The sequence below is a fragment of the Artemia franciscana genome, chromosome 5 (genome assembly GCF_032884065.1).
Source record: "Artemia franciscana chromosome 5, ASM3288406v1, whole genome shotgun sequence".
In the NCBI taxonomy this organism is placed as follows: Eukaryota; Metazoa; Arthropoda; class Branchiopoda; order Anostraca; family Artemiidae; genus Artemia; species Artemia franciscana.
The window spans coordinates 43,974,684-43,988,433 of NC_088867.1; the positions used below are offsets into that span (position 1 = coordinate 43,974,684).

Here is a 13,750-nt window from a genome sequence, read left to right on the forward strand (position 1 = left end):
ACGTATTTTTGAGGAGAAGAACGCCTCATATGCGTAACAATCTCTGTTCGTTTTAATTTTTAATGCTGCTCCTTACTTTCAGTTGAAAAAACTATTTCATGTTTATTTTTTCAATTTTTTTCATAATAATGGTAGAAAATTCTGCGCCCCATTTGAATTTTTCTTCCCCCATCACATATTCCTCCAAGGAAATATCCTTCCACACAGCCCCCTCCCTTCAACCCCCCTCTCCCAAACCAAAAAAAGTCCCCCTGAAAATGTCTGTACTCTTCCCATTACTGTATGCAAACACTGGTCAAAATTTGTAGCTTGCAACCCCTCCCCCTGAAAATGTCTGTACTCTTCCCATTACTGTATGCAAACACTGGTCAAAATTTGTAGCTTGCAACCCCTCCCCCGGGGACTGTGGGGGAGTAAGTCATCCCCAAAACCATAATTATTATGGTTTTCGACCATGGTGAACAAAATGGATATCTCAAAATTTTGACCCGTTGACTTTGGGAAAAAATGAGTGTGGGAGGGGGCCTAGGTATCCTCCAATTTTTTGGTCACTTAGAAAGTGCACTAAAACTTTTCATTTCCATTAGAATAAGCCCTCTTGTGACATTCTAGGATCACTGGGTCGATACGATGACTCCTGGAAAAAACAAAACAAAACAAAAAAAAAACAAAAAACAAATAAACACGCACCCGCGATCGGTCTTATGGCAAAAAATACGAAGTTCCGCATTTTTGTAGATAGGAGCTTAAAACTTTTTCAATAGGGTTCTCTGGAAAAGCTGAATGCGATTGTGTGATTTTCGTCGTTAAGATGATGTCACTTTTAGGGGGTGTCTACCTCCATTTTCCAAAATAAGGCAAATTTTCTCAGGCTCGTAACTTTTGATGACAAAGACTAAATTTAATGAAACTTATATATTTAAAATCAGCCAAAAAAAGTGATTCTTTTGATGTATGTTTTAGTATAAAAATTCCGTTAAATAGAGTTTCGTTTACTATTGAGCCGGGTAGCTCCTTACTACAGTTCGTTACCACCAACTGTTTGATTCTAAGTATATACGATTCATTAACTTTAGGTTTATCCATTGAAGGCCACGAGCCTGAGACAGTTGCCTGATTTTTGAAAAAAAGGTAAACACCCGCTGAAAATCAAGGAATCTTAATCAAAATCACACCATCAGATTTAACGTATCAGAGAACGCTACTGTTGATGTTTCAGGCTCTCATCTTTAAAAAATGTGGTAAAAATGTCTTTGTAAAAAAAAAAAAAATCCGGGATGAATCTTTATTTTATTTATGTTTTTCTCAGGGGATCGTATAGAACCACTGGTCCTGTAATATCGAGAGAGGGCTCATTTCAATAAAATTAAAAGTTTTAGTGCCCTTTTGAGTAATCAAAATGATTGCAGGGCAGTTAGCCCCCTCCCACGTGCCTTATTCGCCAAAGTCGTTCGATAAAAATTTTCAAATTGGCATACTGTTCAGCATAGTTGAAAGATTCAATGCCTATGCTTTTGGAGTTAACGTGATCCCCCACGGCCCCTGGGGAAAAGTCCTTAAGCTACGAAATTTCCCCATTGTTTACGTACAGTATTTGTTATTGGGAAGTATGCATACATTTTTCGGAAGAGAATTTTCAATGGGAAGGGAAGTTCCCAGGGGTGAACTTTTCAGGTGAGATTTTTCTCCAGGGGAATTTCGCAGAACTTTTACTTATCTTACTTTCTCTTGGGTGACTCAATTTTACAGATTGAAATGTTAATGTTAATTGTTCGGGGCGAATTTTCACCGGCATTGAATTGTCTAGAGGATCTTCCCGTGGAAGGGAAGCCAGATTTCCTAGTATTGTATAAAAAAAAAGGATCGAAAATTAAATAGTTTTTTTTTCTCAACTGAAAGGAAGGAGTAACATTAAAACTACAAACGAACAGAAATTCTTACGTATATGAGGGGAGTGGCCCATCTTCAATACCTCACTCTTTACGGTAAATTTTGACTTTTCGTCCTAGTTCTTCAAAAACAATTCCTGAAAAACAAGGGTCGGTCAATTGAGACTATCAGAAGCTTTTTTAAAAGTACTAAAAAACTTTAGCGTGAAGGGCGAGGGAGGGGGATTTTCCCTGTCCATATACAGTAATTTCTGTTAGTTTTAAGTTTAAATGTTGGCTCTTACTTTAAGGTGAAAAAACATGTTTTTATAATTTAATGTTAAAAAAAAGGACTCGAAACTATCGGTCAAAAACTCCCCATGGCCTTTAAGCCGTAAAACAGTTTTGACTAGGGTTCTAAACTAGACTACAAAAACATGTCGTAAACTATATTTAAGGTCTAGAAAAAACTTTAGTCCTTTTTAAAGCCCCTTACACGTAATTTGTTTCAAAAGCCCTATTTAATAGGTAATAATTCACACATGAAGTAAAGTCGTATGCTTAAAAAAATCCATGAATCAATGTATACTACGTCAGAAGTGTTCTACCCGCTTCCCCCTTGAGTAAATACAATACACAAAACTTTCAACATCTTTTACAAGCATATACGCCCCGACCACCCTACCTTCTCAAAAATTGGTTCTAGGCTTCAACCCCCTCCCTGAAAAATACCCTCCTGGAAAATCCCCACCGGAAAACACTACCCGGAAAATATTCCCCCGTGGAAAATATCCCCCAGGAAAATGCCCTTCTGGAAAATACCATCCCGCAGAAAATACTCCACCCCCCTCCCCCCTTCGGGAAATATCCCACCAGAAAATACCCCCACGGAGAAAAAAACCACTGAAAATACTCTCTTCGGAAAATACCCCCGGAAACTACCCCCACATCCCCTCCGGAAAATACCCCCTGCAGAAAATAGCCCCCGTGAAAAATAAAGTTTTCCAAATTTCAGAATTTTATTTGATTTTTTTTTTAGTTTCGTTGAGAAGTCCTAAGGAAAGGGAAAGAGAGGAATTTACACACCATAACTTAGAAGAAACATCTGCAAATCCATTTTTGTTGAAAAGACTTCCATATGAACTTCTGCAATTTTTGTCAATAGCAGGTGCCAAATTAAAAAACGAGAAGAAGAAAAAAAACTTATGCGAAAAATCATCAAAATTAAGCTAAAAACATATGACACCAAAAAGCTTAAGAGCGTTTAGCCTTCCTTTGAAAGGATAGACGGCTTTGGGAACCAGCAAATTCTTATTAAACCCCTTTCATATATGTAATAATTTCTGTTTGATTTAAGTTTTGATGGTGCTGCTCACTTTCAAATGAAATACTTTTTTTTTTTTTTTAATTTCATTATTTACACATACTATTTGTTAATTGGAAACATACAGAACAAGCTTTTAATAATTAAATAAAAAAAACTAATTTTTTTTAGCTGAAAGTAAGGAGCGAAATTAAAACTTAAAACGAACAGAAATTACTCCGTATATGAAATGAGTTGTCCCCTCCACCATCCTTCGCTCTTTACGCTAAAGCTTTTAATTGTTTTAAAAAGTAGAATTGTGGCAAAGAGTCAAACTTTAGCGTAAAGAGCGAGGGATTGTGGAGGGGACAACTCATTTCATATACGGAGTAATTTCTGTTCGTTTTAAGTTTTAATGTCGCTCCTTACTTTCAGCTAAAAAAATTAGTTTTTTATTTAATTTCTGAACGTTTTTGAATTAATGCATGTTTGGTTTTGGCTCTCTGCACATAAATTATTAAAATGAAATTTGTATATTAATTCTTTTTTTCGCTAAATGGCTTTCTCTTAGTTTTGAACAGACGATTTTGAGAAATAAGGAATGGAGAAGGAGGCCTAGTTGCCCTCCAATTTTTCGTTGCTTAAAAAGGCAACTAGAACTTTTAATTTTTAATGAACGCTTTTATTAGTAAAAAATATACGTAACCCAAGAACTAACTAACGTAACAAACTATCATAACCTTATATTTTTATTATGTATACGAGCGGGTTTGTACCCTCGTTAATACGTTAACACCCTCTTTACACTAAATCGTAAGTTTTGTCCCAATTCTTTAAGAATGACCCCTGAATCAGAAAGGCCGTAGAATAAATAGTTGAAATTACTAAAAATACTTTAGCATAAAGAGCAAGGTATTTATCTCCTCCTAAATACCTCGCTCTTTATGCTAAAGTATTTTTAGAACCCCTCATATGCGTAATAATCTCTGTTCGTTTTAAGTTTCAATGTTACTTCTTCCTTTCATTTGAAAAAACGTTTTCATGTTTATTTTTCATTGTTTTCTTATAGTGATGCTAAAGAATCCTGTGCCCTTGTCAGTGAATTTTTCTTCACCCATGACAGATTCCTCCAAGAAAAGATCCTCCGACACAGCCCCCCCTCAGCCCTCCCCAAACAAAATAAAATCCCCCTGAAAACGTCGGTACACTTCCCAATAACCATTACTATATGTAAACACTGGTCAAAGTTTGTAACTTGCAGCCCCTCCCCCAGGGATTGTGGGGGAGTAAGTCATCCCCAAAGACATAGTTATTGTGGTTTTCGACTATGCTGAACAAAATAGCTATCTAAAAATTTTGATCTGTTGACTTTGGGAAAAAATGAGCGTGGGAGGGGGCCTAGATGCCCTCCAATTTTTGGTCACTTAAAAAGGGCACTAGAACTTTCCATTTCCGTTAGAATGAGCCCTTTTGTGACATTCTAGGACTACTTGGTCGATACGATGACCCCCTGGGGAATAAACAAACAAACAAACAAACAAACAAACAAACAAATAAACACGCACCCGTGATTTGTCTTCTTGCAAAAAATACAAAATTCCACATTTTTGTAGGTAGGAGCTTAAAACTTCTACAGTAGGGTTCTCTGATACGCTGAATCTGATAGTGTCATTTTCGTTAAGATCCTACCATTTTTAGGGGGTGTTTCCCCCTATTTTCATAAAGAAGGCAAATTTTCTCAGGCTCGTAACTTTTGATGGGTAAGACTAAACTTGATGAAACTTATATATTTACAATCAACATTAAAATGCATCAAAATTCTTTTGATGTAGCTATTGATATCGAAGTTCAATTTTTTAGAGTTTTGGTTACTATTGAGCCAGGTCGCTCCTTACTACAGTTCGTTACCACGAACTGTTTGAAAAGTAAGGAGCTTCCTTAAACCAAAAATGAACTGAAATAATCTCAAATAATCCTCAAAGTCAAAACTATAGAGTTTAATAGAAAAAAAACAAAAAGGTATAAAATGTTTTTTCCCATGAAAAGACTTTGTTAATAAAAAGCGAACAGAAATTAATTCAAAGACTTTTTCCGCAAAATAAATTTTTCAAAAGATAGTAAAGAGCTCAATTAAGCCAAAAATGAGTAGAAATAAATTCAAATATTTTTCTCACCGTAAAACTACCCCAAATCAAAGTCAATAAATAAATTAAACCCATTACGAACAAAAATTACAATAGATAATCGAAACAAGCTAAAACAGGCAAAAGCAGCATGAATAGGGCTAACAAACCCCACGCCTTCTCAAGATCAGGACACAACTTTACTAAAAACAAAATACATTTTAAATGGCTTCGCTTTTTTTACTTTAATAAATAAAGAAGTATTAAGGTAATAAAGAATAAATATCAGAATACGTATATTAAACTGATAATATGTGGTTATTTGAGCTTTTTTATGGTACTTGATATCTACCAAGTAACATATAGCGTTCGCAAATTCTGTCAGTCGGTCTGTCTGTCTGTCAGTGTACAGTTTGTCAGGTGTAAGAGGAGCCAGACCAGATTAAATTAGAAATTGTCATTTTCCCGATTCGACCATTTGGGGATAGTGGGCGGAAAGTTAAATCGGAAAAATTAGAAAAAATGAGGTATTTTAACTTTCGAACAGGTGATCAGATCTTAGTGAAATTTCACATTTAGAAGGACCTTGTGTCCTAGAGCTCTTATTTTAAATCCCCACCGGATCTTGTGACATTGGGGGGAGTTGAGGGGGGAAACCTAAAATCTTGGAAAACGTTGAAAGCGGAGAGATCAGGATGAAACTTAGTGGGAAGAATAAGCACAAGCTCCAAATACGTGACGGACATAACCGGACCAGATCCGCTCTCTTTTTTGGAGTTGGAAGGAGGGGGAGTAATTCGGAAAAATTAGTAAAAATGAGGTATTTGTAACTTACGAACAGTTATTCAGATTTTAATGAAATTTGATAATTAGAAGGGTTTTGTGATTTAGAGTTCTCATTTCAAACCCAGACCAGATCCAGTGACATTGGGGGGGTTGGAGGGGGAAGCCAGAATCCTTGGAAAACTTGATAATTGAAGTATCTTTATATTACGAATGGGTGATCGGATCTTAATAAAACTTGATATATCGAATGTTCTTATGTCTCAGATGGAATTAGAGTTGTATCTGAGGACGAAGCCAGCTGGAGGGGGAAAAGAGAAATCTTGGAAACTGGAAATCTTGGAAAAGGCTCTGAGTGAAGAGGTTGGGATGAAACCTGATCGGAAGAATAAGCACAAGTTTTAGATACGTGATTGAAATAATTGGAAAGGATCCGTTCTCTTTGGGGGAACAGTGGGATGTTTTCAGAAAAATTAGAAAAATTGAGGTATTTTTAACTTAAGAATGAGTGACCGGATCTTAAAAAAAAATTGTTATTTATATTGAAATCATGTCTCAGAGCTCTTATTTCAAATCCTAACCAGATCTGTTGACATTGGGGGGAGTTTGAGGGGAAAACCGGAAATCTTGGAAAACGCTTAGAGTGGAGAGATCGGGATGAAACTTGATGGGTAGAATAGGCAAATGTCGTAGATAGTTGATTGACGTAACTTGGCTGGATTCGCTCTCTTTGGGGAAGTTAGGGGGTGAGGTTCAGTGCTTCGGCGAGTTTGGTGCTTTTGGACGTGCTAGGACGATGAAAATTGGTACGCGTGTCAGAGAGCTGCACAAATTGAACTGATAATGTCGTTTTCCCCAATTAGACTATCTGGGGCTGAAGGGAGAGGAAAAATTAGAAAAGATGAGGTATTTTGAAATTACGAGTGGGTGATCAGATCTTAATGAATTTTGATATTAAGCAGGACTTCGTGACTCAGAGTTCTTGTTTTAAATCCCAACCGGCATTAAGCCTCTGTTTTTTGATTTCCAAATTTGCTAGAGCTCATACCATATGAGCTCTTGGCTCTTCCAGCCTCATAGCAAGTGCCATATGAGCTTTTTGCTCTTGTTTTTATATTAAAGTACAAATTATGTTCTAGTCTTGAGAAGACATGGGGGCTGTCAGCCCCACTCCTTTTAACTTTTACTCGCTTTGAATATGAATAGGTTATCTACTGTAATTTTCGTTCGCTTTGGGTTTCATTTATTTATTAGTGGTGATTTAAGGTAGTTTTACACTTGAAAGATAAGAAAAATAAACTCATAGAATTTGACAACGCTTTCGTCCTTAAAAACTTAAACAAGACGGCCATTGTGTTTGAGGAATCGTGCTTAAGGAATTAGGATAAAAATTCAAAAATTTAGCTTAAAGAGCAAGGTTTTGAAGAGACCTCAAGAAATTATTACTTTCTTATACTAGTGCTTTCTGTTTGTTTTTGAGGTTGCTTCTTACTTTCTGTTGGGAAAAAAACTTGTTTTTTCAAATTTTAATTTCTAACCCTTTTAAAATAATACTTGGAAATCCGGCTCCCCCTCCAAGACCAATTCCTTACCCCGACGAGAAATTCTTACGTAGAAAATTCTTTTCACGTAAAATACCCCCCTTCTACCAGGGAAATAATCCGTAGATTATTCAGCTCTAACTGAAAATTCCATCCTGAAAATTTCTTGCGGATGAACTCAGGTGGAAATTTCTTCTCAGCGCACTTTCATTTGAAAAAGACTTTAATTTCTTGTTGTTTTTAAAATCATGCCGGTAATCCCCTCCTCCGTGGAAAAGTTTTCCAGCAAAAAGCCAGCAAAAGAGTATTTCCCAGCCAAGATTTTTTTTTGGGGGGGGCTAAAGAAACTTTAAAAAACGTATCAAAAATGTGAAATCGATATCTAGTCCCTTATGATTCCTAGGAGTATTTTTGGTCTACGCTGTTATCATGAAAGTAAAGAGTAACATTAAAAAAAGTAAACATTAAGCCCCAAAATGGGCAGAATTTATTCTGTATAGGAGGGTAATGTCCCTTCATCATCCACATCTCCACCTCATGGTCGCAGAAACTTCAGAGTGTTCTCATTAGAAGAGAAATTGAGAGTTCTAGTCCTTGTTTTAAGGTCCAACAGGATTGGAGACCAACCACCTGCGTGGGGATAGTATTTTCTGGGGAGGGATATTTTCCGAGGGAGGATTTTCTAAGGGTATATTTTCCACAAAAGGGGGGGGGGGAATGAATTTTCCAGGGGGTATTTTTCGGGGGTATTTTCCACAGGGGGGACTATTTCCCACGGGGGCATTTTCCGGAGGGGTATTTTCCGCTGGAGGTATTTTTAGTAGGGGGTGTTTTCCGGGGAAGTTACTTTTTGGGGAGGTATTTTTCTGGGGAAGCAGGCTAGTAAAAGGTGGCTCCAACTCCGCGAAAAAATCCCCACGAATATATTCTCTAGACAATTCGGCAAAGAGATTGCAAGACTGAGAAGAATTTCGTATAGAATTTCTGAAAATCCCACCAGTGTAAAATCTCCTCTGAAAAATTCAACCCTTGAAACTTACCTCCCAATGGAAAATTCTCCCCTTGGAAAATTTCCCCAGCAGAAAATTTGTCCCCCCCCCCATAATGTTTGCACCCTCCCAATAACAAATATTATAAGTAAACAATGGGCAAATCTTATAACTTAAAAATCTTTCCCCAGGGGCTGTGGGGGTCATGATATCACCAATTGAGCATAGTTATTCGGCCTTTCAATTATGCTGAACAAAAAGGCTATCTTAAAATTTTGATCGGACGATTTTGAGAAAAATTCTTGGGAGGGAGCATAGTTGCCCTCCAAAATTTTCGGTCACTTCAAAGGGGCACTAGAACTTTTAATTTTCGTTAGAATGAGTCCTCTCTGGATATTCTAAGACTACTGGGTGGGTACGATCATTCGTTGAAAAATCAAAAAAAAAATAAATACACAAAACCGTAATGTTTCTTTTGGTATAAAAATACACAATTTCACGTATTTGCAGATAGGACGTTTTTGCTTGAAACTGATAGAGTTGGGTTCTCTGATATGCTAAATCTGACGAAGTCATTTTCATTAAGCTTATATGACTTTTAGCGGGTGTTTCCCCCTTTTTGAAAATAAGGCAAATTTCCCTAGGTTAGTATTCCTTTGGTGTTTAATGCTAAGCTTAATGAAACTTAAATATTTGAAATCATCAACATAAGTCGATTCTTTTGTTATGTCTTTTTGTACCAAAATTCCGTTTTTTAGAGTTCCGGTTACTATTGAGCCAGTCGCTCCTTACTTGTAGTTCATTACCACGAACTGTTTGATGATTCCTACTTGTCATTTCCACATAGTTAATTATTCGCTTTGCCGCGCCGGACAAAGCTACAAAATAAAAAGATTATATTCTTATCTGTTATACATTATTAAAAGATAATCATTTAACAGTTATTAGCTAGTATAATCCGCTAACAATTATTAGTCATTACAATAATTAACTAATCGTATTTATTGCAATACAACTAATTTCATGATTGTTATAACAACTACGTTATAACGTAAATGAATTTTAGCTACTCTACTTATGGGGAATATTCTGTAGATATATCAAATTATGTTAACTTTCCGGACAAAATAAGAAAATGGGGAGAGAGAGAGAGAGAGAGAGAGAGAGAGAGAGAGAGAGAGAGAGAGAGAGAGAGAAAGAGAGAGAGAGAGAGAGAGAGAAAGAGAGGTAGAGAGAGAGAGAGCGAACGCTGTATGAAACCTACGAAAAATTTAGGGATTTTTGCCAACGTACAGAAAGCTTTTTGGAAAATGCCACACCACATCATGTTTGGCTAGAAAATTACGTGAAATTAAGATAAAATTTCTGGGGGGTGAAGATTAAAGTGCAACTTCGGAATCAAGCTGAAAAACAAGGAAAATTGCTTCTTAGCATGGGGAGCAGTTGTGCGTTTTATTTTTCTTTTTTTTTCGTGAGGGCTAGGGTGCTAACACAGGAGGGTTGAAAGATGTTCAGTAGTGGTTTTTTAAGGCTTCTATGTTGATCCTGTTAACTTGGTGTTTACCGAATACTCTCTAAGACACTTAAATAGAACCCTCCCCTCCCCCCTTAACCCCTTTTTATTCCAGTGATTCCATGACCTTCTTCCTTCCTTGATTTGGCTCCTGCTGATTTCTTTCAGCAGATTTCTAATTTTCCAAAATTAAATTTATTACTGAAAGGAAAGAGATTTCACTCAGTTCATGATAGCAATGAAAGCGTCCAGAGTTCGCGCAGAGTTCGTGGAATATTTTCAGGATTGACTCCAGAAGTAGACTATTTAAATGAAAAGTATTCAATGTGTGGTATTCAATTTAAATGTGTAGTATTCAATGGAATACTTTTAAGGATATCATTTGCAGTAGCCAGTTGGCCAAGCCATTTTTAAATTACAATGACAGGCTTAACACTTTCCAATCACACCTCCTGTTATGTTATTGAAGTTCCGTTTTCAGTGTTTCTGTTTCTATTAACAAAGGTTGCACTTTACTTGTCACTTATTATAGTGAAGTGTTCGATACAGTAAATTTTGATACCAAATTTTCTGAAAATAATCTTAAGATATAATAATATACAATAAGACAGTTTAAGCAGCATGGCAAAAAAATAGGTAGCGAAAATTCGCCTCTTTATACCTTCGACAATCAAACAGTTCGTGGTAACGAACTGTAGTAAGGAGCGACCCAGCTCAATAGTAACCGAAACTCTAAAAAACGAAATTTTGATACCAATAGTTACGTATAAAGAATCGCATTTTAATGCTGATTTTAAATATATAAAATTCATCAAGATCAGTTATACCCATCAAAGTTACGAGCCTGAAAAAATATGTCTCATTTCAGAAAATAGGGGAAACACCCCCTAAAAGTCATTAATCTTAAAGAAAGTCACACCATCAGATTCAGAGTATCAGAGAATCTTACTGTAGAAGTTTCAAGCTCCTATCTACAAAAATGTGGAATTTCGCATTTTTTGCCAGAAGACAGATCATGGATGTGTGTTTATTTGTTTTTTTTTGTTTTAGTTTTTTTGTTTGTTCTATTGTTTGTTTCTTTTCCCCAGGGGTGATCGTATCGACTGATTGGTCCTAGAATGTCGTGAGATGGCTCATTTTAACGAAAATTAAAAGTTCTAGTGCCCTTTTTAAGTGACCGAAAAATTGGAGGGCATCTAGGCCCCCTCCCACGCTCATTTTTTCCCAAACGTCACTAGATCAAAATTCTGAGATAGCCATTTTATTCACCATAGTCGAAAAACCTAATAACTATGTCTTTAGGGACGACTTACTCCCCCGCAGTCCCCGTGGGAGGGGCTGCAAGTTACAAACTTTGACCTGTGTTTACATACAGTAATGGTTACTGGGAAGTGTACAGACGTTTTCAGGGGGATTATGTTTTGTTTAGAGGGGAGATTTGAGGGGGGGTTTACGCAGGAGAATATTTCCGTTGAGAAACTTGTCATGGAGGAAGAGAATTTCAATGAAGCAGGCACAGGATTTTCAAATCAGGATGAAAACGTTTGTAAAAAATTAAAAGTTCTAATTGGTTTTTTAAGTAATCAAAAAATTGAAGGGCAACTAGGCCGCCTCCCCCGCTCCTTTTTTTATCAAAATCTTCTGATTAATTCCAATTAATTAATATACAAATTTCGTTTTAATTATTTATGTGCGGAGAGCCAAGATCAAAACATGCATTGATTCAAAAACGTCTAGAAATTAAAAAAAAAACAAGTTCTTCAAATGAAAGTAAGGAGCAACATTAAAACTTAAAACGAACAGAAATTACTCCGTATATGAAGGGGGCTTTTCCTCTTCAACGCCCCCCTCTTTACGCTAAATTTTCTTACTGTTTTAAAAATAGAGTTAAGAGAAAGAGTCAAACTTTAGCGTAAAGAGCGGGGCGTTGAGGAGGAAAAGCCCCTTTCATATACGGAGTAATTTCTGTTCGTTTTAAGTTTCAATGTTGCTCCTTACTTTCATTTACAAAAAAAAACTTTTTTTTTATTTAATCTCACCTCAAAGTCTCTGTGCTTTGCTACATTAGCTTTGCAGCAAATGCCTTTAAAGTCCCTATCGGTTTGACCATTAGGGAAAAGTTTTTTTTAGGTATCGTTAGGACAATTTTTTACCGCCCCAAACGCTCGGAGTTTCAGTGCTTTTAAATTTTGACAGGCACAATTTCTAACTAACTTTTGCCGAAAGCTTAGTTCTTTTCATTTTAATAATTTGAAAATGTGAAGGAAAAAGTTTTTCATATTGAATCAAATAGCAATAGAAAATCCAAAACGACCAGATATAAAATTATTCAGGAAGTCAAGCTTAAAACAAACTGAAATTATTATGAATGAATAAATAAAACTTAAAACGACCAGAAATTAAAACGAATATTTTTGTCAAAATTAAAACGAACAGAAACTGCAACAAAAAAGAATCGGATAACTGCTCCCTGTAAGCCCTCTAGAGACTAAAGCATTATTTGTAGTTTTCTAAGTTCTTAAGAGTTCCAACCCTACCGAAAAAACAAAACAACACATTTCTGCCTTTTCTATCAAAATTATATCTTTGAATAATGAACGAATTACTTACATAATTTTGGAGGCCACTATTCCTGGGGTGGTTAGGGCCATGTTGATCCCTGAGGCATCCTTACTGGACCTTTTGACTACTTTTAATAGTACAGTATCTCAAGATTTTGATTGTGTACCTTGGGGGGTGTGGGGTACCTAGGGACAAAACAGCGATGATAGCCCTCCAATCACTATTGGTCTTTGAGACAGGACTCAAGCTTTCAATTTCTAATCGAATAAGAGCCTCTATCAATTTTGTATGATCCCTTTTTCCGTATAAAGTGGTAAAAAAAATCAGCAGTAATAAAGACGACGCACTTTGTTCTTTACTAATTCAACTCTTGCGTGCTGACTCCGGCATTCCTTATTAGTAAAACCTGATAAGGGTTACCAATAGAATTTTTGAAGTGTCCTCTGAGTGTACCCTGAAAAAAAAGTGTTTCCTAAAAACCATCTTGTCTTTCTTCCAAAAAAAAATCGGTCTTAAAAAAAAGTATTGTTAGTTTAATGTGTAGTTTCTGTGATTTTCATTTGTAGCAGTTAGCAATAGCAAGCTCCTAGTGATATTAAAAATTTCAAAACACTTTCGAAATAAAATAGGGGAACATAAACTCTTCAGATTTCCATTTCAGGTCACGTCCATCTTACTGACTTCAATATAGCTACTTGTTTGCCGCCAAAGCAGAGAGCCATGTCTGTCTCCGGAACAAAGCCTTACATGGGTTAGTAAGTACTTTAATTCCCCCTTAATTGAATTCTCGCTATTTCCCTATCAAACTTTCAGCAAGTCTTCGGTCATTTCTAATGTCAGAGTTGAATTGAATATTTTGCTTCAACAGATAGGGAGTCTAGACTTCACCAGGGAGTGTCAATAAAACTAAGCTCTGAAGAGAAATAGCAAGTTATGTCAAGCGAGAAAGATCAAGTAATGTCCCAATGCAAATTCCGGCTTGTATGTGTGAATGAAAAAAAAAATTCTTAAAGTTTCTTCCACTGATTTTTCGAATTAAGAAGCTGCTTTGAGTACAAATGCATTAAA

The 13,750-nt window shown here is 36.2% G+C and overlaps 1 protein-coding gene across 1 annotated transcript in view; it reads left to right on the forward strand.

Moving 5' to 3' along the window:
- LOC136026782 (serine/threonine-protein kinase 32A-like) overlaps positions 1 to 13,750 on the forward strand; it is a 57,635-nt gene that overhangs the window by 1,447 nt on the left and 42,438 nt on the right. The window contains exon 2 of the mRNA XM_065703481.1: positions 13,344 to 13,437. Within this exon, the coding sequence (XP_065559553.1) occupies positions 13,344 to 13,437 (94 nt within the window). The remainder of the gene's footprint in view (positions 1 to 13,343; positions 13,438 to 13,750) is intronic.